The sequence below is a fragment of the Rhinolophus hipposideros genome (genome assembly GCF_964194185.1).
Source record: "Rhinolophus hipposideros genome assembly, chromosome: 5".
NCBI lineage: Eukaryota > Metazoa > Chordata > Mammalia > Chiroptera > Rhinolophidae > Rhinolophus > Rhinolophus hipposideros.
In genome coordinates this window covers 76,458,769-76,485,451 of record NC_138051.1, presented here as the reverse complement: position 1 = coordinate 76,485,451, position 26,683 = coordinate 76,458,769, and the positions used below count along the sequence as shown (strand labels likewise).

General features: G+C 36.7%; 1 protein-coding gene across 19 annotated transcripts in view; it reads right to left on the bottom strand.

The window, feature by feature from the left end:
• The window catches only part of SIPA1L1 (signal induced proliferation associated 1 like 1), a 335,407-nt gene that overhangs the window by 88,037 nt on the left and 220,687 nt on the right, over positions 1-26,683 (bottom strand). For all 19 annotated transcript variants that reach the window (XM_081047663.1, XM_081047664.1, XM_081047665.1 and 16 more), the window contains 3 exons: positions 24,194-24,382; positions 10,147-10,321; positions 1,549-1,652 (listed from right to left, as the gene is read on the bottom strand). In XM_081047663.1, coding sequence (XP_080903789.1) covers positions 1,549-1,652; positions 10,147-10,321; positions 24,194-24,382 — 468 coding nt within the window. The remainder of the gene's footprint in view (positions 1-1,548; positions 1,653-10,146; positions 10,322-24,193; positions 24,383-26,683) is intronic.

Here is a 26,683-nt window from a genome sequence, read left to right as displayed (position 1 = left end):
AATATTTATAAATAAATTCCTGCAAAAAGCCTTTAAAAGACACAATCTTTGGGTTTTTTTCCAAGCATAAAGTAATCTATACTGAAGAAATAAATTCTGTCACTAGAAAACTAAAATATCTTTATAGGTAGCAGTACCAATTACTCCGCTCAGTATTTCATCTCATTTAGTTAGAAATAAACAACTACTTGAATCTTGTTACTAAATAGTTTACCAATACCACTTATCCTTTCTCTGCTGAGTAATCAGGTAGAATAAGCCTTTATCTCCCGTTTAAAAATCATTTGTCAATGTTCTTAAATTTGTTGTTTGATGACTAGTAAGAGGTTCATATATAAAAATATAAGAGATTTTTATATATAAAACTAGTAAGAGGTTTATATATAAAAATATAAGAGATTATAATAAGAGGTTTATATATTTTTCTCAACATTATGTTTTCCTCTCCAAGAAATCTAGAACTTGGAATTTGCGTAAAACAAATTGTCAACAAACTCCAGATCAGGAAACTTATCTTAAAATCGGTTTCTTTCAGAGTTATAGCTGATCCATAGCTTTGCTTCCTATTTTGGATGACTTTGGTAATCCTAAGAGGCAAAATTTTATTACCGAGATTTGTGATTTACTCAAACCTAAAGTGATGAAGTATTAGATTAGATCTGTGTTTGGTTAAATTCCATGAAAGAGGATGTGAATCATTCTGCAGCTGGGCCTGTGTTCTGTTAGTACAACAATTGACAATAACAAAAATCTATACCCATTCTAAGGTCAGAAGTAATATTGGACTGCTTGTGTTTATAATAGCTATTGAAAGAAGAGTCTGTTAGCTCTCCGGTTCTTTTTAAATTTCAGCTTGGTATCATTTATTTTGAAATATTTTTTAAAAACAACTCTACATACTCTCTAAAACAATACTGCCAGTTTCCATTTTGCTCTGTAACAATCTGTCACTTCTTAGTTTCTGCATTGTACTTTCTCCCTGACAACATTTTAGTAACAGGCATTGTGCTTTTAGAGCTTTTTAAAAGAAACTCTGTGTATGATGTAGATAAATGTAATTGTTATTTATGGTCCTGACAAATATGTTAAGAAAAACATTTTTTGGGGATCCCACTGACACTTGGTTTTTCTCTGAGTATACCTGCTTTGCAACCTGAAATGAAACATCAGTCCTTTCTTGCTTTGTACATTGACCTCTTGAGATGAAACTTCACCCACTCATATGTGTTCTTTGAAACCCTGCCGTCATCTAATCACCATGATTTCAACTTGTTCTCTTCAGATTTCATGAAAACCTCAATCCCCATGCGTAAAAAGCAAACGATTAATTCAGAAAGCCATCCAGGTGGCTGTTAACCTAGAATTTGTGTCTGTTCATTTGTTTTCAGCTCATTCGCTATTCCCTACTTCCACAAAGTACAAAGCTTCCTGTTGCTGTGACAGGTGCAACATTCAATTGCAGTTTAATATTTTATAAACTTGCCACTTAGGCTTCTGGGGAAAATGAGACAAGGGTGAAGAAACCGAGATAACACAAGGCGCTCTTACCTGTTGCTTGTTGTTAGGTGTGTATGGCAGCATGGTAGAAACGTGGAACATAATTTCGTAGTCTTTGTATGTTGTGTACAAAGAATGGGTCCCAGTGGAGTCAGCTGTGGTTAAAAAAAAAAAAGTGGATATACATAATGATGAGATGATTATAAGAATAGGAAAAAATAGTTCATTTAAGAGAAATATCTCAAAAAAAAAAGATGGCATAGGATGAAAAAGATCCTACACAATATCTAGAATATGGGTTCTTACCCAATTTTTGGACCTGATTCCCTTTGGCAGTGTAGTGAAGCTAATTGATCCATTCTCAAAATAATATTTGTAAATGCATAAAATAAAATACATAAGATTACAACAGAAGTCAATTCTATTGAAAAATAGTTATCAAAATTTTAAAATATGATACAATAGCAAATAAGACTCAGCAAGTTTTAGTAGTTGGTCTAATAATTACTGTACGTTTGTAGTAGTGACATTCATAAGCAGTATTTTGAGATCGCTCCAACAACGAACAATATGCTATGAAAAGACCTGCACTTTCTATTGGCAATAAAATCACAGGCAGAGTTTATGCGAACCACCATAGTTCATTGCCTACATCTTCATTGAAGGAAATGCTAAATTTCACTTAGGGCATCAATGAAAATAAATGCAGAACTATTTCCCATCTGAGTTCACAGACCCCTGAATTTTGTCCACAGACATCAAGAACATCTTTTCCAATACTTCTGATTCAATCAAGAGAAACGATTACTTCTTTACAGATAGATGGAAATTTAACAAGACCGTAACACTGAATATGAAAGATATTAACGTCTAACAATATTTTAGGACTGAGTCTGTTCTGCTCTCTCCTTCCTTAAGGAAAAGACAACCTCTACCCCCTTAATCATTAACCAATTAAGGTGCCCCTAAATACTTGGAAACCTGAGAAGAGAATTATTAAACTGCCCAAGGGAAAAGGAGTATCTTCAGACTTGAGCGCCTGGACTTACAGGCTGCAAAATGAACAGAAGTACGTTCATTCTGGGTCAGCTTAAGCCTCCATCAACCATAGTATTGAGGACCAAGATGCTTTACTGCATTTTAGAGAAGGATGCTGGAAGACAAGGCCTCTGGCATGTACCAAAAGGCCCTCGTTCTCAAAATTTAGTATGCAGAGTCACCTGGGGAGCTAGTTTAAAAGGCAGATTCCCATGCCCCACCCCCAGAAACACTGCTTGCTGAATGCAGGGCTGGGCAAAGGAATCTGTTTTAATAAACACCCCCAGGGTGACTGGAAGGCAGTAGCTTCTCTCCTTGGTGCTGCTCCAGGAACAGACCACAAGGCTGGCTCTTGCAGACAGATTTGTAAAGAATGTTTGAGAGCCCTGAGTCTCAACCTTGAGTTTTCTGGAGGATCTTAATGTTGAGGCTGATCTAAAATGCAAAGGGTTTTAAAAACAAGCTAAAAGAAGAATAAAGCAAAGACTACTTTTCAGAAGTATACACCAACATATTAACTCCCCAAGAAAAATTTCTTCTAAATGTTAATGACTGCCACCATAAAAAAACCACAGGTTACTATAAGTAACTGAACTACAGAGGGTGCCAAAAAAATGTATACACATTTTAAGAAATAAAAAAACTGTATTAAAATTGTCATACTCAATATATACTGATAACAAAAGGTGAATACAAGTCACGTGTATACATTTTTTTGGCACCCCCGGTATTTAAGACAGTCCTTGAGTCTGAAGAACTTACCTATTGTTAAGGACCTTTGCTATAAATACCTCAGGCATGGATTAGTACATTTTAAAATTTTAAAGTGAGTGTGTCAGCTTTGACGTGTACTTACATGTATTTCAAGTCAATTTTAAGCGAAATTAATGAACTAGAAAAAAAGACTGTCATCCAGTATTCATTTATTACACTTTGCTTTATATGTCTGTCTAATTCTAAAAGGATTATTGCCAGAGAGTTTACTCTGTCTTTGTGAAGTGAGACAACCTTGAAGATCATTTGTTTTTCTACTTCTAGTCCTTTCTCTTTTTCCTCTGCATGCCTCATTTTATATAATGTATGCTGTTTGACCAGGCTTTTTCCGGGGACCTTCGAAAACCCCCGTTTTGCTCATAATTTAAAACAGTCTGGTAACAGTTTCAAAGGTTTTAAAGATGAAACTAGGGCAAAAACAATAAAATTTTCCTTTCTGAGAAGAAAGAAATTCCCAAATCCTGAAATTCTATGTGCCTAAGAGAATTGTTAAGCTTTACCAGACAGAATGGAAAATGAAGGTTTGCTATATTCGTTAAAGAAGAAGGCATCCGATATTGTTGTTAGCCCGAAACCATGACAGATTTAATGACAAATCAGAATGACAAATCAGAAAAATGCCAATTAGGGAAAATGACAAAAATCCTTTTTCTCTGGTTGTAGAGACTATGTATTGAATAATTTCTAAAGGGAAAAAAAACATGCTTGTAGAAGAGCAATGAAAAGAAGATAATGATCCTTCACATTTGTATGGAGCTTTAGACGTTTAAAAGTATAGTCAGGCATCTCATGGGTCATCTTGAAAATTACGAGATTTGCCTCCAAATCATCAACCAGCAAGTGGATATACCTACTAATCAGGTCAGCACACTATGCTAAGCCATAGAAAGTAAAATTTCTAATATTCAAACTAGATGATAAGAAGACATTGAATAATTGAAGAAATGATAAGAATATTCTCAGCTACTTTGAAAAAGTGCAGATGTATGATAATATCCTACATCCGGCATTTTTTTGGTAGATAGTATGAACAAGGTTAACAAGTTTGTAGAGCAGTTTCAGATATGGTCAATGTCATATTCACCCTTGCCTTCTCTTTTGGTTCATCTCTTTTGCTTTTAGGCCACCTGAAACTTGGATGATAAAGATGTATGTGTATGAATCTCAATCAGGAAAAGCTAATCAGACTTTTATATAACCATTTTTGGTCACTAATGGATATTTAAGAAAAGCTAGATAAAGGAAAACAAGCCTATGCAATTGATTTGTGGAAAGTTCATAGCTTTTAATATTTATGAACACAAGGAGAAAAGCCATCTCATTAACTAAATGCATGTGGACAAATAAAGTCAATAGGATGAAGAAAGCTTAAGCACAGTTTATTAATGTCTTCACCACTACAAAACACATCAGATGCAAGATGAAATCAGAGACAGGTGGTAGGTGTGATTCTTATCTATAGCTTGAAATATTATAATAGTCACTGGCTGCTGGAGCCATCCCTTTACGAAGCCCAGATCTTCCATCTACGCAACCTTGTCTCAGGGTCTGGGGATGCCGAAGTCAACACTCAGAAACACAGCCAGGGAAAAGCACTGACCTCTGGAACAATAGCATCTATTCGAGAGGAGGTATGCTTCTGCCCTTGTAGTAGTATTTCACTTACTCACTCATGAATTCTATGGGAAAGTCAAGAATTCCACCTACTCTGGCATCTACCATACTTAAGAATAGTTTCCCCAACGTACCTTTAGCCATAGTCAGGTGATGAGTTACTTTACCTCAGTGAAGATGGGATCAAGAAGAGTCTGGAGTACTACCTTTTGCCATGATAGGCGAATTCATACTGTCAGTTCAAGGAATGTGTGAGTATGCATGTGAATGTACATGGGACTCCAGGCTTCTCAAAATTGCCAACACACAGAGAAGAAAGGACAAGAGACGGTGTGGAGTTGGTGCTCAGGAATCAGCCAGTACTTCTACCCACTGCTCACTTTGCAAGGCACCTGAAATTACCTGGATTCCCAATATGGAAATAAGAAGATCTGAATTTGAATGCCAGGAGCATCATTTGCTAAATGACCACAACAAGTTACTTCACTTTTCTGTGTTGCTCTAATCTCAATCTTCACTGTTCTGAGAATTAAGCAAAATAATGTATATGAAAATGCTAGCCTGTAAAAGATGCTCAAGAAATGTGTTGATTAGAACTTAGAATTTTGTGTAGTTAAGGTAAAAAGTGTAGTTTCTTTAAATAAGGCTTTTTACATACCGAGGGTGCCAAAAATGTACATATACAAGTGGACACTTCGGTCAATGTTGCTCAAGCAGTAGTTCACCGTAATCAGAAGTGTCTGGACGCTGATGGTAACCACTTTGAGCACCTCTTGTAACTGCAGAAGTCAAACGTGACTTGTATTCATCTTTTGTTATTGGTATATACTGAGTATTACAATTTTAATAGTTTTCCTTTCTTAAAATGAGTATACATTTTTTTGGCACCCTCTGTATTTTAATTTCTTTGCCAAGTGCATCTTAGGAACACTCAAAAATGAAAACAAAAACAAAAACGTTACACTGTAACACAGTTCAAAGTTAAGGAGGTGAAAAAAGAATCCTTTCTTCATTATCAGTCTCAAACTCCAAATAGTCCTTTGCATGTACAAAGCATTTAAAAAATGCTAGTTTTATCCCTTCCCTATCAAAGTTTAAATATTTCAAACAAAGGACTTATTTTCTTTATGAAAAGTCTTACATGTCTTCTAAGACCCTGAATATCAGTGGTTTTTACAAGAAACATTGCTGAAAAATGGGAGAAGTAACAAGCATTTACTAATATTGCAGCAAATTAATGAAGACTGAAGAAATGTTTTACAAAGGGCTTCTAAGTCTCCTATGTGCTGACCTGACAAACACGTCTCAGTCAGGAAATAATTTCCCAAATAATAATCTATGTGCACAGCTCAAAATGAGGGTGGTCTCCAGTTTTCAAACTGCTTGGTAGAAAGTTTATTTTTGTGTTTACTGGAGTGAGAGAGGATTGTAATTATCTAGAGATTATGTCATCCAAATAAAGAAACAAGGAACAAAAATACACTAACTGCAAATATCAAACCCTGACAACATTTGTAGTTTATTTGCTAGAAATCCTTGTTTCTGAGATCAGAAAATGCACTTTGTACAGAAAATTGGGGGAAAAAAGAAACGGTTCAATAGTTCCATCAATACTTCCTTCCCTGAGCCTGTCCCTCCTTTACCAAAGTACTAAAATCTGAATATAATTATCATACATGACAAGTAGAGCTGTCTCAGGAGATGCTTGGGTATTTTTAGCCCCAGGACTGAGAGAGGGGAAGACATACCCACAAGGCAGAGCTTGGACCTTCGCTGTGCTGAATTCTACATTTATGCTTTCTCTGAGTACTTCATTAACTAGACCAATAGGAGCTGTTCATTTTCCCTAATGCTTACTAGCTGTCTAATCTTAGACATGTTGGTTAATCTAAACAAGGCAATTCTGTAAAATGGGGATAACTGGTATCTAGCAGGGTTAGTGGAGATTACACGAGATGGCATCTATGAAAACTATTTGGGACTGATGCTTCTGGCCGTAACAGTACTTGGTACAGGACTTGCTCTTCCATTGTAAATAACTAGAAAAGTTGACAATGTATCTGAAACAATTGTTTAGACATTTTATAATAGGCAGCAATGGATAGTGATCCCTGAGAAAAGAGAATCAAAGGTGAGCCCTATGATTGATAACACTCAACTTTCTACCTGGAGGTACTTTTGGAACAATGGCACAGAGCAGGGCTTCAAAGAGAGAAGCTAAAATAGGCTGGAGTTCAGGAAGCCTGTGAAGGCTGATACCTGCCGGACAGAGTACCAAAGAGGAGGAAACTACCCAGAGGTTCAAATCTGCATGCGGGTCCCCCTAATTTGCAGGCTGAGTATTAAAGTGCACACACAGAGAGCGAGATTCCAAAGCCAGGCAAAGAAAAAGTATTAGTGAAAGAACCACTCCCAGAGAATTATAAGCCAAACAATTCTCACAGTTCACACAGGGAGGAAGACATTGGAGTTCTGAGCAACCAGAATGGAGATACCTCATTGAACATGCAGGTATTCAGATGCAAGAAAAGTCATGTCTTAATAATGGGGCTAAATCAGTCAGAGAATAAAGGCTGCTCTAGGTATGCTTCAATAAAGCTTAAGAATAAGATTCATAAAGATCAGGCTGTTCTATAATTCACTTAACAGCCTACAAATCAAAACTCAACACTCTTTAAAGAAGACAACAGAATCCATACATTCAACAGTGAAATATTCACCATGTCATCTATCTAATCAAAAATAACCAGACATGTGAAGCAGAAAATCATAACTCAAAAGCAGGAAAACATCCCAAATGACAGAGATGATGGAATTAGCACACGAAGATTTTATAATAGCTATTGCAAACATGTTAAAGGATTTAAAAGACAACATGAACTTAATGAGGAGAAAATGGAAAATACATGAAAAGAGAACGCTGAAATCTGGCCCTGACAATTACAATATCTGAAATGAAAATTTCATTGGATTGGATTAGCAGCAGACAAAGACACTGTGGAAGGAAAGAAAAACACAGTGAACTTGAATACATGTTAACAGGAACTATTCAAATGAAAGCATAAAGAAAAATGGTTAAAAAATTAAATCAACAGTATCATTAACCTTTGGTTCACTAGTAAGTGAGCTAACATATATGTAATTGGAACCTAATTCAGAAAAAGGATCAGAAAAAAAATAAAGAAATAAAGATTGGCAAATATCGTAATTTGATGAAAACTACAAATCCACAGATCCAAGTGACAGCTACACTGTCATATGCAGAGGGCATAACACTTTAGGAATGCTTGTTCTTGAAAGCGTTTTTCTCTTTTTAAGGATTTTATTGAAAGAAATAGTTTCTTCACACAAAATAAAATTAAGTAAAACATGGTAAGATTATCTCAGAGAGTACAGAGCAAAGCGTCATCTCTGGGTGTGCATTGGTCCGTACGATGCTGCTGGAATGTACAGAGGCTGGTTGGTCCCTATTTCTGTTGTTTGTCATTGTTTAATACCTGTTTAAATGATGAGGCTAACGGTCCCTTCTAGTTTCTGACCCCATCTGCTTGGAGTAAGAGAGATAAACATGCATCGTCGGGGTTTCAGAATGAAAACACTTTCCTACTTTTCATTCACTTTAGGAAATCTGACACTCTGAAAGAGCAGAAAAGAAAACTACAAATTCTTCTGCTCAGGAGCTATGCCTCAAAAGGTTACAGGAATCTTTAAAGGAGAGCAGTGAAAAGGGACCCTTCCCTGCTGAATGTATTATATAACTAACTACAGTTACAGGCAGTTTGCCAATAACTGCTCGTCCACTCTAGGCTCGTCCCCTCTGGCCTTCACAGTTATTAGATATTGGGGCAAAATGTGCAGCGTGCATTGTTTGCCTCTTCCACTGCCTTATGTAATGCCACGTTGCTTAAGTATGGCTTTGGTATACATTTCTCACATTGCCCTTCATTGTCGAGAAGTGACTGGGAATGTGTAAATATACAAAATAATACATAATCTTACCTACTCCCAATCTGACCATTCATTTATAGAATCAGGGTGCTTATTACATTCTCTTTCCAGACTCTTTCAATAGCTCTTTGTGGTGATGATAATTTATATAACAACAAATTGGGACAACATGAATGAATTGTACAGGGTATATGTCAGAATATATGGATAAAAAGAGCTTAAGGGTATATTGAGATTTAATATTTTATGCAGTTACGAGCAGAGTATGGAACGTTAAAATAATATTTAAGAGTCTAGGATATTTATGGGTTTTAATAGTCTCTCTCGCACATCGTTTCCAAGTTGGCAACAGCAAAACCATGGCAACAGGAAATTCTTCTCTGCAGTAGTTTATGAATGCTTTTCTGTTTTCGTGACTCAACTCCTTATTTAATTTCCGGTACAGAAAATCAGAGAGATTACTATAGACTGCAATACAGATGTGCTAATCCAAAGACCTTCTCAAAGAAAACAGGTGTCTATGGATGGATTTTGAGATTAAAATTTAAAAGTGCCTCCACACAGACACACAGCAGAAGTCAACATACTCTAACCAAAATAGAGACCTGAGAATTCAACTATTTTATTAACAACTTGGGGAATGGGAACAGACAACCTTGTACATTTGTGAGCGGTAAGTAAATAGACTGCTTCATTTATTGTGCTTTTAATCAACACGCTTTATGAGCCAAACTAATACCAAAGCTAAGAAGCCTGTTTTCTTAGAGATTAAGTTAGACTACGGGCAATAATAATAGAAAATAAACAAACACCCTGCTAGATAGTAAAAGAATACGAAAGTGAATAAAAAAAAAACCATAGCGAGGCAGGCTACAAAGATAAGCACGAGGGTTATGAAAGGAATTAATGACAAGTCAAAAATTCTAGGGCTTACGACTAGATGGTTCCAAGGTGTAACCACTTTAAATTAACATTCAGCTAAATTTAATGAAATTTATGCAACACAATTTAGGAGCCATTCTGCACAACCTGCATCCACGGCTCTACTCCATCCACACCTCTGATGCCACTGCTGATTTACAGTTCAATCCTAGCTACTTGGATAAGAGTCTTCACTTGTTCTGCAGCCACATCCTCCCTCTCTGCCTTCCTCTCCTCCATCACCAGCAGTTTTCTGCAATAAGTGGCAATGTTGTTTTATGGGCAATTTAGCAGATGAACATCAACACAGCAGGAGGAAAATAAGCCTCGCAGGAGGGTCTAAGTATTTCTTACTTTTGGTGTCAAGCTGTGCACGATACTTCTCAAATCCTTTGAGCCGAATGCGTTCTCCCAACAGCTGAAGGAACTCCTCAAAGGCAGGGCCGGCTGATTCATTGTTGTACATCTCTTCCTCCGTGCTCTGTCCTGCTTTGCAGTACATGATGCCAACTTTCTGCTGATAGTTCAGCTGTTGAGGGCAGGCAACACAACGCAATCAATACAGACAGGTGCACCTGGGCCCACTTAAATGCTAGTACAGAACATCCTGGAAAGCAAATGCCCATCACACAGCTAACTTCTTGTGAAATCCTTCCATTTTAATTCTTCTGTCTGTCTCTGCTCCAAAAAAACATAGAAGAGTAAGCATCTGTAATTATAATCTTCATGAATTAAGAGGAAAGGCCAGAAAAGGAAATTAAAATCTCCTGTATGGCATGATCATACATCATTAGAACAGATGTTGACACTTTAGGGAATTTCTGTTAATGGATTACAGTACAAAAGTTATAAAACAAAAACAAAAACAAAAAAAAGCCTGACAACAAAAGGCAATTCTTTTTCAATCATCTCCCCCTTTCAAAAAGGGGGTCATTACAAATTTAAAGGCAGAAATCTATTTTACAAAAGCCACTTTGAAATAAATTGTTTTGCCCTAAAAAGCCCATTAATGTCCTTGCAATTTTTTTTTATAACGCTGGAAAAGACTTATCTTCCAATGCCATTTCTGCAATGTATTAAATTAGGAACCTCAGTTATATCTTTGTCAGAGCACTCCCATCATCAACAATGCCCTTTTCAAATATTTCTCCAGAAGATGAATGCCTGGATAGAAACTTCAAAAGGGACTTCATAATGGTTAATCAGCTAGTGGCAAGTATTCCTTCCTCAGATACAGGTAAAACGTAGCAATCAAAAGATTTAGATATAACATCAAAACATTTATTCATGATTGAAAAGTCTAGTCATTCTGCAAATAAATTTTAAGCTGGTAGTATCACTTAGACCAATTTCCAGAGTGACATTGCAACCACATTATCAGTAAACTTTTATCTGATAAATGGAAAAGGGGCAGGGGAGAGGCACAATTCTAATTTTTAATGAGTATCCATTATATGCAAATCACTATGTTCAATGTTGAACATTAGTTTATCCTCACAACAGCCTGTAAAGCAAATATTACCCCTGTCTGACAGATAAGCAAAGGAAAGGTCAGAGAATGGAAGAGAAAGTAACTAGCCCTGTAGGGAGAAACACAAGATGACAATTGGCAGTCCTGTGATTTGACTCTATTAAGTATTACCAGGACTCAATAAGGCTTGTTTTGCTCTATTTCTATCACTGCAACGTATGTCCACAGCCCCTTATTTGCAATTCTGAAGTTGGAAAAGTAAAAAAACAAAGTTAAGCAAACCCATTTGGCAGCAAAACTTGGTATGAGCTGCCATTAGTTCTTTTAATGTATTCCTCTTTGGGGAAATATTCATATTTTCCCTGAGGAAATACTAATTTGTGGGGTGCTGCTCCAGATCACATTGGGAATATTACTAGATGGTGTATGCATTTTATTGCCCTGCTAAAATCTGGACATTTCTGACTTCTGAAACATATCCAGCCAGCTCTTACCATTTTACACAAGGGACTGTGAACCCAAACAACTTCAGAACAGTGATAACCCAGAAAATGTCATGGGGAAAAGTCTCGCTTGCTTTCCCGTCCACTGCACACTACGTAGTTGACAAAGAAGCTCAGTAGCCTTTACACGACACATGGACATGAGAGCGCCCCAGGGCTCTGGGAAATGCACCCAACTGACTGCTCTGCCTACTTCAGGGAGTGAAAGGTCAAGTGCGAAGTCTGAAACCTGCAAATAACTAGAGATACTAATATTGGAATATTTTTAAAATAGCATACAACCTTAGTTGATTGCTGCTTCATTGTAATTACTAACTGAAACAGATTTTGGACTTCGTTCATTTAGTCTACCCCATGTAGAAAAAAACCAACAAGAGAAATCAGAATAAGACCTGCACACCACTGACCTTTCAGCCTTTTCTTAGCCCACCCGCTTCCAAGGTCTGAATGTGGCTAATGCTTAGAAGGGAACTCCCACAGGTAGAGATTTCATCTTGGCTTTAGAATTAAGCTGAGTACCCTATCAGGTCTCCACAAACAAAAAAGTAGTGGTAGGCTCTAGGTCTGTTACAAAAGAAGTCCTTAATACAGCCATATCCCTACTCCCCCTGCAGGGAGAGCTATCAGAGATGAAGCAATCATGAGAAAGGAAGGGGCTTTGAGTTATTTGCTGTTTGGCTCTGTGCCTCCCAGATCAGCCTTCTCATGCAACAATGTAAGACAAAAGTCACCTTGTTCAATAGAAAGCATCAGTGACATTGGATTTGTGGATGGCTTTTAAAACTTCTTAGATAAAGGCCTAAGATTTCACGGTGCAACACTCAAAAGGATTCATTTATTTAAAAAAAAAAAAAAAAAAAACAGGAAAGAGAGAAAAGAAAGGAGAAAAGAAAGAAAAAAAAAGTTCACTGTGGAGGGAAGATAAGGAAACTTCCCCCAAACCACTGGAGAAGCAGAAGGCAAGGACAATGAGACAATGTACTGTTTTGTTTGGACTGATTTCTTATGCTCTAGTGAACTCCACCTGCCGATATAGGAGAACAAACTGGTTTTTTACTGGTTGTGAAAGCAAGGCTCCTTTAAGAGGATTAGGAAATTTGTTAGAATGTCAAATTTCCTATGGTTTGAAACTGCCAAATGTCACTGCTCTATCTTGTAAAGTGACAATATGACTGTCTCCTTGCTTTCTACTGCAATTAAATCAAGGTAGGTGGCATTCTCTGAATTCAGAATCCTTAGTTAGCAACTGTGTTCCCTGCCAGAATATGAGAAGTTGTTAAGGAGGAGTTATGTAAATGTAATAAGGGATATTTCAAGAGAAAGAGCAAATGTAAATGGCGTTAAAGCTATCGTTTGGGGGTTTTGAATTGTTATGAGGTTAAATAAAACAGCATTTTTGTCTGAGACACATCTGTATGGGTTTATGTGTGTGATTATATAATACCTTTATGTAATGATCAAAATAGAGCTATGATGACACCAGCAGCCATCTTGGGAACAGGCTGGGCTTCTCTACCGTTTAGGGTTTTGCTTTGGCTAATCTTGGGGTCATGCTATACAATTGTGTGCCTGCGTACCAACTGTTCTCATGGAGCACTGACGCAAGTGTTTGGATAGTCAACAAACATCTGTATTATAAAGTGATGCTGGTCATTCCACCAGGACTAAGGTTGTATTTGACATGCAGGTGAATCTCACCAAAGCAAAGGGTCTTTCAACAGCCACCAAAGTGACAATGGGCTCCCACAGCTGGGAACAAACAGTGCATAAAACTGCTCTTCCTCTCATAAAATAGGCACTTTAACACAGAATCAAAGAAACAGGAAGTGCAACCTGACTTACACAGCCCTGAATTCCTGGAAAGATGGATGATGAAGTCAGAGCCCCCTACCGGTGGAAACAGATGTGCATAACCAAGTGCTCAGGCCTCTTCAGCAGTGCTGCCTTTTCATCTTTTCGTCCCTGGCGTCCCAGCCAGAGGAAGGACACTGGGGCGGCACAGACCATGAGAACAACCCAGTTCTTACTGTTCTCACGAAACCATCCAAATTGTCTGATTTAATCTAGAAATTTAAAACAGTCACTGCGAGGTATTTCTTTGTACAGCAGTTCTCAAAGTGTGGGCTGTGAACCCTTGAGGGGTGCTTGAGCTTTGTTCTGGGATAGAATTAAGTTATTTGGAAATAGTTGGATCCTTTCAGTTCTTGCTGTTAGGTCGTACCAGAGTAGAATTTTATTTGAGGATAATTTTACCCCACTATTGCAGCTAAACCATTCTGAGAGTGCCCAATGCCATGGGAACTCTGAGGTTGTCCAGCATGCCTCTTGGGAGCAGACATTCTTTCCAGCGATGTGAGAGGTCTGAGGATTTGCCGCCCTCAGCTTTTAGGGTGGTTCTTACCCTGGCCTCAAGTCGTTCCCTCAAATGCAGGTAACTTATCAGTTCTCAGCTCTGCGAACTGGAGCCAACATGGCTTCACGTCACAGATCTCTGGGCTTCAGCTGGGTGCCCCTCCTGCACTGCAGCCTGGAAACTTCTTTTCAGGCACAAAGATGGTGCGATCTTAAGGTTCGGTTCATTTGCTTCCAACCTCCTAGAGATCACTATCCTTCATTGCCTGATGTCCAATGTCTTAAAGTCCACTGTTCCCTTGTTTTGTCTAGTTTTTAAGTTGTTTCAGATGGGAGGATAAATCTAGTCCCTCTTTCTTAACCTTGGCCAGAAGCAGAAATTTGCCTTCCGTTTTTAAATCAACTGGAATGGTATATAACTTCTGAATAGTAAACTGCATCCATTTGAGGCACATAATTTAATGAGCTCTAATAAATCGCCGCCACAATCAAGATAAAGAACATTTCCATGACTCCCCACCCCCTCCAAATTTCCTGATTCCCAGCCCATCTCTGCATCAACTAACAGCCTCAGACTGCTTTATTTTTCCCCCACTATAAATTAATTTTGTCTACATTTTTAAAGAATATTTTTGTTGGGTAAAATTTATTGTTAAGAGTTATTCTCTTTCAGAACTCTGGATATGTCTTCTGGCTTCCACCTTTTCTTTATGCTTTATAGCTCAGCAAATGGTTAATTTTAATAGCCCATTGTCTCACTGCTCTTCTTTGAACATATTTTTTCCTTTTGGCTATTTTTAAAATTTGTTTTTTTCTTTTATTTGACAGCAATATTTTATTTTATTTTACTAGATGGACTTATGTCTGGGTTTTCTTTATATTTCTCTTGCTTAGGGAAGGCAGAGCTTCTTGATTCTGTCTTAATTCATCTTTCACCCGTTTTGGAAATTTCTCTATTAGTATTTCTTTGAATATTCATTCTGTCCCCAAATATTGCTTTAATCTCTTTTCTCCTGGGAATTGGTTTACATATATGTATTTCACTGTGGCCCACGTCTTTTAGGCACTTTTTCATATTTCTCATGTTTTCTTGTTTCCATGCTTCAGTTAAAATTTTTCTGGTAACCTATCTTCAATTCATCAATTTTCTTTTCTGTTGTGTCTAACATGCTCTTTAACACATTTATTGAGATTTTAACTTAGTTATTTTTTTCAGTTCTAGAATTTCAATTTGATTGTTTAACAGATCTGAGTTCTCCAGTGACCCTTGAATACACTTTTTTATTTCTGCAGCTCCCATGAAAGCTCACATCCGTCATCTAACTTTTTATATGCAGCTTTATGCTAGACTTACGCCCTAAGCCTCTTACAGATCAGCAAATATCCAAGAAAAAGAAATGCCGCGGGATGTCTTTAATTTTGATGAACTCCAATTTCTCAATTATTTCTTTTCTGAATCAAGATTTTGTGTTATGTCTAATAACTCTTAACCAAGCTGTAGGTCCCAAAGATTTTGTTGTCAAAAATTTTTATAGTTTTACATTTCCATCTGAATAAATTTTTGTATGATGTGTGAGGTTTAGGTCAAGTTCATTATTTTGTCTCCTGGATATCTAAGTGTCCTAGCGCCTTTGTTTGAAAAGCCTATCCTGCCTCCATTGAATTATTTTTACACCTTTTAAAAAAATTGGTTGGATATATTTGTGTGGGACTAATTCCGATTGATCTATGTATCGACCCTTCTGATAAATAGTAAGACACAGTCTTGATTGCTGAAGTTATATAATAAGTCTTGAAATTAGGTAGAATAATCTCTCCTACTTTATTCTTCTTTCTCAAAATAATTTTAGCTATTCTAGTTCGTCTTTCCATGTAAATTTCAAAATAACCTTGTCTATAATTACAAACAATCTTGCTAGGTTTTAGATACTAATTGTGCTAAATTGTATTTCAGTTAGGGGAGAATGGACATCATTAATATGTTGAGTCTTTCAATCCATGTCCATGGTCTGTCTCTCCATTTATTCAGGTGTTCTTTGATTTCTTTCATCAGTGTTTTAGTTTTCAGCACACAGGTCTTACAGATGTTTTGTTAGATAAATACCCAAGTATTTAATTTTTTATTGAGGGATTGTAAATGGTATTGTATTTTACTTTCAGTTTTCATCTGTTCATTAAAATAAATCTAAATGATTTGTGTGAGTTGATGTTGAATCATACAACCTTGGTGAACACACCTTGTAGTTCTAGGAAGTTTTTGTAGATTCCTTGGAGTTTTGTACATAGACTATCATGTTTATCTGAAATAGGGAGTTTTATATTTTCTTTCCTCTATATACACCCCTTTTATTTCCTTTTCTATTTTTTATTTTTTGCCTTATTGTGCTGACTAGAACTTTCAGTACTATGTTAAATACCAGGGGCAACAGTGTACATCCTTACCTTGTTACCAGTAAGTCTTTCATTACTAAGTATGATATGAGCTGTAGGTTTCCTATACATTTTCTTTTTTTTATCAAGGAAATTTCTGTATATTTCTGTTTTGATCATGAATGACCCTTGGGTCATTCCTCTAATGTCAAGGTCCCTAACTAATCTGCTTTCTTCTCTCCACCTTTCTGGTTCATTTTATGTTTGCTTTATATACAATATATGAGGTTTTTAGCTGTACTTAGCAGGAAGAATGGGGAAAAATACATCTACTCTATTTCCAAAAGCAAATCCAAATTTATTTATTTTTAAATATTTTGTCTAGTGTTTCTGATTATTATCACTGGATGTGCTGGGCCGCAACAAGCTATTCTGCCATTACTAAACATGAGGACTTTGGTCATATTTTTAAATCCTCATGATTTACACTGATAGCATTTATTTTGGTTTGTTCATCATAAACATGATAACTCTTAACTACTTCCTAAAGATTTATCACCATACTGTCCTCCAAACAGAATGACAAAGAAACTGGAAAAATTCAGTGTTGGGAGCAAACAAACAAACAAACAAAATGCTAGTTAGATAACTTATCCTCATTCGAAATTACTAAGAAAAATCAAATTACTTTTAAAAGTGACATATGGATACTGGGTAGGAAAGCTTAAAAAAAAAATCTGACAGAGATGCTGTCAAAATTATTTATATATGTGCATAGATATATTCTAACCTATTTTTATCTGTGGCATAATGTATAGAAAATATTCTATACACACAATAATCTTGATTTACTCATAATGTGTGCAAAATTTCTCACAAAATAGTGCTTCATATTAGGTATTAAAGTGATAATAAATGCAGCTGTTTTGATTTGACATTAAGGTGAATTTCAATTATACAGGGAAAGATTCTTCATTGCAGCACTGTTTGTAAGAGAAAAGGACTGGTATTAACCTAAATTCCCATCCATAGGGAAACTGACAAAATAAACTATGGTATAGCAACACGACAGAATATTATGCAGCAGTGAAAACACTAGGAAAGCTTTCTATGGACTGGCGATGAAAGATCTCCAAAACATATTACTAAGTGAAAAAGCAAGTTACCTACAGGAGTACAGTTACCTACAGCTGTACTTCGTATAATAAGAGGGGGAAACAAGACTACATATGCACATTTGGTGATATCTGTATAAAGAACTATAGGAATAGGTAAGAAAAATAAAAGTGATTACTATGGGGGAGGAAGGAGGACAGGAGGTAGAAACAGGATGGAAATGAGATCCCTCGATGTAAACATAATTACTTTGATTTTTGGAGCATTTGACGATATTAGGTAGCTGAGTCCTCTAGGAAAGAAAACTAGTTTAATTTTATTCTAAAGCTGAACTGAAAACGCAATCCACAATTTAAGATCAAGAAGACTGAAATACCTGCAATCAGTTCTTCTGTCTCTTTGGATTGTGAACCAAAGAATCCTCACTGCGTGTTTTAGCCACGCTGAGCTCCAAAACTGCACACAGTAGTTCTATCACAGCCAATGTCTTCTGAATGCTACTGCTCTCAGTCATGTTAGTCACTGGAAAGGATTCCATCCAGTCATCCAACCCAGCCTCAGCCAGGAAAAAGAGCATGGCGGAGGCCAGTGCAGAGTGATCATCACTTGTGAACAGATGAGAGAAAGCTACCAGTGAGTGCCATTGTCTTCTTTCCCTGACCTGACGCCTGCCATGTATATTTCCTTCCTGATGATGTACATACGGGTCCATGAGATGTCGGGAACCACTTTGGTAGCCACCTGAACTTGAAACCTGTATTAGCTGATATCATCTAACAGAAGATTCAAGTTTCAGGAATCGTAATTGTTCTACCAAAACTTTATTCATAGAAAATAGGTTTTGGAAAAAAATGTTTTCCCTGTGGTTCATTCTTTAAATTTACCTGCCTGAATCAAAGAAGAAAGTGACTAGTCAAACTCATTGATCCTCAATAAAATAACGCAGGTCAATGAATAGGTTAAGTCAGCAAAAAAATTTTGTCCATGACCTTTATCAAAAGATCAGTACTATTATTATTAAATAAACACTATTTCTTTCCTTATATCTATTCTTGAGATATATATTGCAGACCTATTAGATACTTTTCCCTTTTAACTTCAGTAACTTGTAGGTTAACTTTTTAAAGAATAGAGAACCCAACAAATATTTTCATTTCTTTGTATTTTTAATAAGTATCTAGAAAAACAAAGGAGATACTCATTTAAGTAAAACCACTACTGTGTACATAAAACTTGACATTTCCCAATGAAAACAGGACTACCAATTTTCTCTGTTGCAAACTGGCAATTGTACGTTAGATATTTTTAAGCTGTATTCTAATTTTATTTGGGTTTAACATGTTATACTTAACACATTGGGCACTGAAGCCTATAACAATAAGGCATGGATGTATCCTTCCAGGTTCTTCACCCACTCATGGGGAGGGAAAAGGGGGACGGGGTGTATAGAATGTGGGCTCTGGCGTCTGACCGCCTGGATTCAAGACCTGCCTCCACCAGATGCTAATTGTGATCTGGGGAGTCATCAGCCTCTGTGCCTCAGTGCTCGTCTATAAAACAAGAACAATAATAGCACCTACATCAAAGGCTGCTGAGGATTAATTAAAATAATTCATGTACATTGCTTCACACAGTGCCTGCCTTAGTCACTTCTCAATACGAAAGATCTATTTTTATTACTCTCATACACGTGCCTCACTCTCTTGCTCAGCTGAACTGCTTGCTGCCCCATAACCACACTCTGCCCTTTTGTCTCTGTGCGTTGTTCTTATTATTCTGAGTCGAGGCTACCATACTACGTATTCTCTAGCCTGATGAAATCCTCCCTTTGTCCAAGGCCTATCTCATCCTGATCCATCTAACCAATGATGATCTGGCCCAGTGGCTTACACCTCCATTGTTCTTTGTTTGCAATTCTTTTATTATACTCAGTGTATCAAACCTGCTTTCCATTACAGTAATTTATGACCATGTTTCCTTCAGAGGTAATAACTGTCTTACCAGCCTATTTATTCTCTACAGTATTTAACAATCTGCAAAGAGTAGTTATTCGATAAGCATTTATGGAATTAGAAACAGTTGTGCTTACTTATGAAAGTAAAGCCAATATATTATACTACCTATAATAGCAGCCCTCTCATAGGATGCTTGTAAATGTAAAATGAGATAATGCATGTAAAGGGCTACTGAGAAGTAGCTATTTTATCATTATCAATCACAGCTACTATTTCTTCAGCGTTAACCTGGCATTGTACTAAGTGCTTTACATATGTGAACTCCTGGAAACAGGGCCTGGCATGACGACCTTGCATTCCCTTGCACTGAGCAGATGAGATAAAGATGTTTTTTAAATGACTGATAGAGAAAAATGGCAAATTTAAAAGCAACTAAATTGGATATGTTATTAAAAAGTTTGCTTCAATAGATAATGAAATCCCTGATACTTCACAGCATACTTCTGAGGAGCAAAATAATTCAAGGTATGCAAAAGTATATGAAAACTTGCAAATCTTAAAAAAAAAAAAAAAGGTTGTGTTAGGCAAATCTGTATCCAGTGTTCAGGACTGCTCAGGGAAAATGGCCCTGAGAACTTCTGAAAGTCTCAATCCCCTCAACCGTCAAATGGGCCAAAAACTAGAAACTTATCACACAGGACGCTGAGAGGATGATATCAGATGTTGCTCAGAATAGTGTAATAAGCAAACATGTATATTTATGAATTTGTTTTTATCATAGAGATGCTCTCAATTATCTAATAGGCAAAGCTCTAGGATGGGTAAACTAAATCCTAAATTAACCAAATTTTCTGAGTCACAACCTGTTCTAAATGCTTGACAGTGTGAAACAGGGGCAGGTCAGGTTCACGCTCTCATTGTCCTTTACATGATAATGGAAATGGACATCAATAAACAATGCAGGGCCCAGAAAGGTTTCAGGAAGGAGAAAATAAGAGCTTGGATAAGCCCCAAGGCATAGATGAATTTTTTAAAACTTAATTAAAATGCCTACTTCAATTCCCACATGCATATCAGAGTCTAGTCAAATGAAAACCAAATTTTTATATTTTGTGAAATGCTTGCTTTTATATTTTATAGTTATAATTTTCATTTATTCTTTTGTTCATTTCAGCTATTATAAGTGGTAAAATGAGCAAAAAAGGCACCAAAGATCTGAAAGGCAGAATGTCACAATGTACCAAGCAATAGTGTTTTCTTTTTCCAAACATAATTATGTAAGCCATTTAAAGTAAAGAAGACATTAAAGGAATCATTTAAAGCAAATTTAAAGGGAGATTCAGAAGTTCCTTTTGGTATCATAGTATGAACCTCTTTCAATGTAAGGATGTACAGAGCATGACATTTTAAAAAGTGGTGACACAGATGAAAATAAAAAATGCTTTGCAATTATTCAAATGCATAATCTACTGCATTTTAAGCATTTCTTTTTTAAAATCAGTATTTGTAAAGGCACTTCAATAATCAGTTTTGTATGACTATTTTATTTGTATATATATAAGTATGTATGCATGTCTGTTTTTCATCAGTACAATTCTGGCTTTGAATGCTATGGAGATATAAATGAAAAGACAGAGGCCAAGTGGCATCTCCTTAGTCCAGAAATTGAGCTGCTCGTATAAAATAGCAGGTTTTAAACTCCTAGATTCCACTGTCTAGTGAAATTCCCAAAACAGATTTGGGAAGACTCACCTAGATTGCCAAATATTAATTTCACCAAGAAATGGCATTAAAGAAAACACATTTCCCAGACAAGAAAAAGCTAAAGGAGTTCCTCACCACCAAACCAGTATTACAAGCAATATTAAATGGAGTTCTTTAAAAAGTAGTAAAAAGACCAAAAATATGAATAAAATGTCAATAACTACATATCTATCAATAATTACTTTAAATGCAAATGGATTAAATGCTCCAATGAAAGATTTAAGGTGGATGAATGGAGAAGAAAACAAGATCCACACATATGCTGCCTACAAGAGACTCACTTCCGATCAAAAGACACACACACAGACTGCAAGTAAAGGGATGGGAAAGATAGTTCATGCAAATAGAAATTGAAAAAAACAAAGCTGTAGTAGCCATACTTACATCAGAAGAAACAGACTTTAAGAGACAAAGAAGGACCCTAGCAATTCTACTTCTGAATATTTTTCTGAAGAAACCCAAAGCACGAATTCAAACAAACATATGCACCCCTATGTTCACTGCAGCACTACTTACAATAGCCAAGATACGGAAGCAACCTAAGTGTCTACCGATAGATGAATGGATAAACATGTGGTACATATATATACAATGGAATATTACTCAGTCATAAAGAGGAGTGAAATCTTGCCGTTTGTGACATGAATGGACCTAGAGGATATTATGCTAAGTGAAATAAGTCAGAGAAAGACCAATACCATATGATTTCACTTATACGTGGAATGTAAAGAACAAAATAAATAAAACAAACATTCATAGATACAGAGAACTGATAGTTGTCAAATGGGAGGGGTTGGGGAGAATGGGTGATAAAGGGAAAGGATTAAGATGTGCAAATTGTCATTTATAAAAACAGTCACGGGGATATAAAGTACAGCTTAGGGAATACAGTCAATAATATTGTAATAACTATGGATGGTGTCAGATGGGTATTAGACTTAATGGGGTGATCATTTTGTAAGTTATATAAATGTCTTATCACCATGTTACACACCTGAAACTAATATAATATTGTATGCCAACTGTAATTTAAAAATGAAAAACAATAATTAAAAAATATTATCAATAACTTAAGAAGAAAAGAATATTTTAATACCCTCCAAGATTAAGAAGACCATACTATCAGAATAATGGGCAGTTTTGCGAATTAAATAAATTTATCATTATGTTATACTCATTACAGTGTTCTCTTTCCTGTACTGATGGGACCAAAACACATCATTACACATCAGCCTGATCTGTGGTCCAACACCTGCAATCACTAAGAGAGGGCATAAAATGTGCCAGAGATCTCCTAAAATGTCTACACCTGAGCACTCATTTTTTTCTTTTTACTTAATATGGCTAAAATGAAGAAAAACTATCAATAAACACCTCCATTATGTAAAATAATGTTTTAAGGTAGAATTCAGAATGTTCAGTATGTGACATATTCAATGTCTAAATGTTATTCTCAAAAAGCATAATAACTGAAAAGGCTGAATCCGTGAAGTTGAACCTAATCATCATTTTTTCTACTCTTTTGTTAGCATAAACATTCAAAATACTTACTGGAAAACGGGCCCCCAAATTGTAAAGTCTATGCATCAGTAAGTTTTCTGAAGCATTCAAAGTGCTTCATAAATACATTTTGTAAACATGAACACTCACAGCCTACTTGACGTGCGTGTACGGGTTAGACATTGGCTGTGCTTTACCACAAGCAAAATGAATGGAGAGAGAGCAATGATACATCATATCCAACTATAGGCCCATAGTATATTCCGATCGACTGAATTAGAAGAATAAGTATGGCTTGACTGATTTTTTTGAACCCCTATTCATTTTAATAAAATTGGAAATTTTGACTTATTAAGGAAATACCATCAAAATTTGTTCACAAAATGGCATTCAATAACTGGACAAATTTTACTTTTGGAGAGTTTTTTTTTTTTTTTAATGCAATGGTAAAGCAGTGATCACTCACTGTCAGGATGCAATATGGTAGAAATGTTCAAAGAAAGAGTTAAAGTAAGTGTATATAAATACAACATCTAATAAAACTAGCCCAATGCTCAAATTATTCCAAGTAGAATGTGGATACACTCTCTGGTTAGTGGATTTCACAGATCATAACTTTTCATTCTCTAGCCTCTCCTGCCTCTATATCCTGTCATTCATTTACATCTTGATCAAATGTCCCCCCTCCCCCCGTGAAAGTATAGGAAGTATGGAGGTGAGAAAACCTTGAGCATTTTTATTTATTACTAATTAGGACCCCAATTTAAAAAACTTTTTATTTTTAGAAATCTTGGCTAAAATACATTGTTGGTGGTACTAACAGACTTTAAAAAGTTAAGCTTTTAGAATCGTTTGTTGTAGTGGCAAACGGTACAGGCTTTGAACTTATTAACTGTGTGAACTTGGACTTACTATTTAATGTCTCTGTGCCTCAGAATTCCTCGTCTCCAACATGGGGACAATAATGGTACAATTCTCATAGCACTGGGAGAGTAAACGAGATAGCATATTTAAGGCACTTAAAACAGAGCCTGGTGAATACGTTCGTTAGTGTTAGCTATTAGCATTATTGTTACTGCTACTACTTATTCCTAGAGTACTTGAAAAATTCACTGCATTTGTGAAAGATTACCGAAAGAGTTGAACATATTTTAAGTACCATATCTATCAATTCTGACATAGAGAATTTCATCAGATGAGAAATGTTCAGAGTTCAGAGAGCTAAGAAAAAAGAAAATGAATGAGTAATTGCAAAGAGAGTATCATTCACAGCAAATGACATCAGTTTTACCTGTCAAAAAGAAATATTAAGGTCTGAAACCTTGCAGAAAACCTGAGCAATAAGAATGTTCTCTGGGAGCCATACTTACCCCTTGTTCATCCAGTTTCATGAGCTGCTCTGTGACTTTGGGCGTGTTGAAGGCCAAGCGCAGGCACTGGACATTGAGCTCGGGAATCACATGCTCCAACACTTCTTTCAGGGGTAGCCCCCGGGCTGTCGAGTGCTTTGCTGTTGAAGGAATGGCATCCTCCAGAACGGAACCTCTCAGTGTCATGAGCTGAAAGAGACACACGCTCTGTGAGAGGAGTGACTACAGCAGTCCCTCCTTATAAGTGGGGGATACGTTCCATGACCCCCAGTGGATGCCCGAAACCGTAGATGGCGCTGAACCCTACAAATACTGTATCATTTCCTACACATACTTACCTATGGTAAAATGTAATTTATAAAGTAGGCACCGTAAGAGATTAACAATAATAGAACAATTACAACAATATAATGTAATAAACTTTAAGTGAATGTGGTCTCTCTCTCTCTCCTCTCTCTCAAAATATCCTATTATACTGTACTCACATTCCTTCTTGTGGTGACGTGAGATGATAAAATGCCTACATGATGAGCTGAAGTGAGGTGAATGATGTAGGCCTTGTGACATAGCATTAGGCTACTACTGAGCTTCTGATGGTATGTCAAGAGGAGGATCACCTGCTTCGGCTGATCCGGGATCATCGAGCCATGACAATGATGGTTGGATGTAAAGAGCAGACAATGTCAATGGTTGGGAACATTTAACGTTTTCAGACCATGGCTGACCTTGGATAACAGAAATTGCGGAAACTGAAACCGCAACTAAGGGGGAACTACTGTACATCAAATGCACTGAAAGCCTAGACTGCGATCCTCCTGAGGGATCTTGGAATGACTTGATTGCTTAAGCCAGTGAGGGAAAAAGGATGAGGGAAATGATGGAAGATAATTTATGTATGAAAAGCGAGGCCAACATTTTCAAGACGACTCAGGCAAGTCCAAAGGAACTCATAATTAAGCCTTCTGAGGACATGTACTTAAATTCTAAAAACAGTGTTTCCTTCAAGAGCTCAGTAAGATCAAGGTTTCTATATGGCCATACAATGCCACTAAGTACACTAACTAGGAAAATAGGAAGTGATACCCCAGAGAAATATCTAAAGCATAAATGCTTAGAATTTAGATGCTATTTTATACGTTTTTGTATGACAAAAGATAAAGGAGAAATAAAGTTTTAAATTTCAGAATATATTGCTGACAAGCATAAACTAGTCATACCCCCAAATGCTTCTATAATGGGACAACGATGACAGTTTGGCAGCAGAGTCTGGACAGCACTGAAAATTAGTTTAGGTTTTCCCTTACTTCTTGCAACACCTTCCATTATTATGAAATACAAACATAAGCAAAGGAATTTCCCTATGGAATGATGGCTTGTTGGAGCAAAGTTAACCAGGCCTGAAGCCTAAAATAGTCTTCATTTCCCCAAATTTTCACATGGCAAAGTTGTTAGTAGAATTAAAGCACTATATGGTGACCTAAGGAAAAAGCCCAGTACTTTGAACAAATTTCCATTAAGCCCAAAGGTTATAAGGTGCTGAACTGCAACAGGAGCTACAGTAGAGATGATAGAGGAGGACACAGAAGTTGATGGATGGATGGGGATGGATGTGTATGGCGTGCAAGACGGGAAGAGGTAAGAAACACATAGCTGCAATGCAGGAAGGATATATTTACTAAGAAAAATGTAACACGCTCAGGTCCTAAGGGAATCCAAAGGCAGAAAAGTGAGAGCTGTGGCTCAAAACATAAGGAAAGGCCCGCATGGAACGGGTGGCATAAAAAGGGGCCGGGGAATCTAGGAAAGAGTCTACAAAAAGAAAATATCAGAGAGCAAAGGTATGAAGATGAAAAAGAACAGGGTGTGAGTGGGAAAGAGCGACTGCTAGAGCTCAGCTGGACCTAAAGAGAGCCCAAGGGTGGGGTGAAGCTGTAAGGAGCGGGGAACCCCAGGGCTGGAGACCCTCATGCCAGCTCAGGGGTGTGCACCTCACCTGGCTCCAACGAGCATTCTCAGAACTCTTTTGAACTGGGATGATGACAGTGACATATACTTGAAGAAAACTGACTCAGTAAACAAGATGAATTACAAGAGGAAGAAACTGGAGGCGGAAAATAGAGTTAGAAGGAAGCTGTAACAGTCTTCAAGTAGCAGGCAAAGAGAGCATGATATAGGACTAGCAGGGAAAATGGAAACCAAAGGGAGAATCACGAGGGAAATCAAATGTGGAGAAGAGAGATGACTGTAAGAAAAGCAAAACTCACCATCTTGCTCAGTACAAGAAAAGGGCACTTGCAGTATTTGCAGTCTATTCATTTGACGAGTATCTTTTCTTTCATTTGTGAATAATTCATTTTCAAGTAACACTTGTATGAAAAACATCATTTTCCTATGACTTAATATCTAATTTGAAAGAATCAGTTTTGTTTTTTTAAATCACATGAAATCACTGAACAACTCAGTCACTGCACACCACCTTCCCTGGGGACA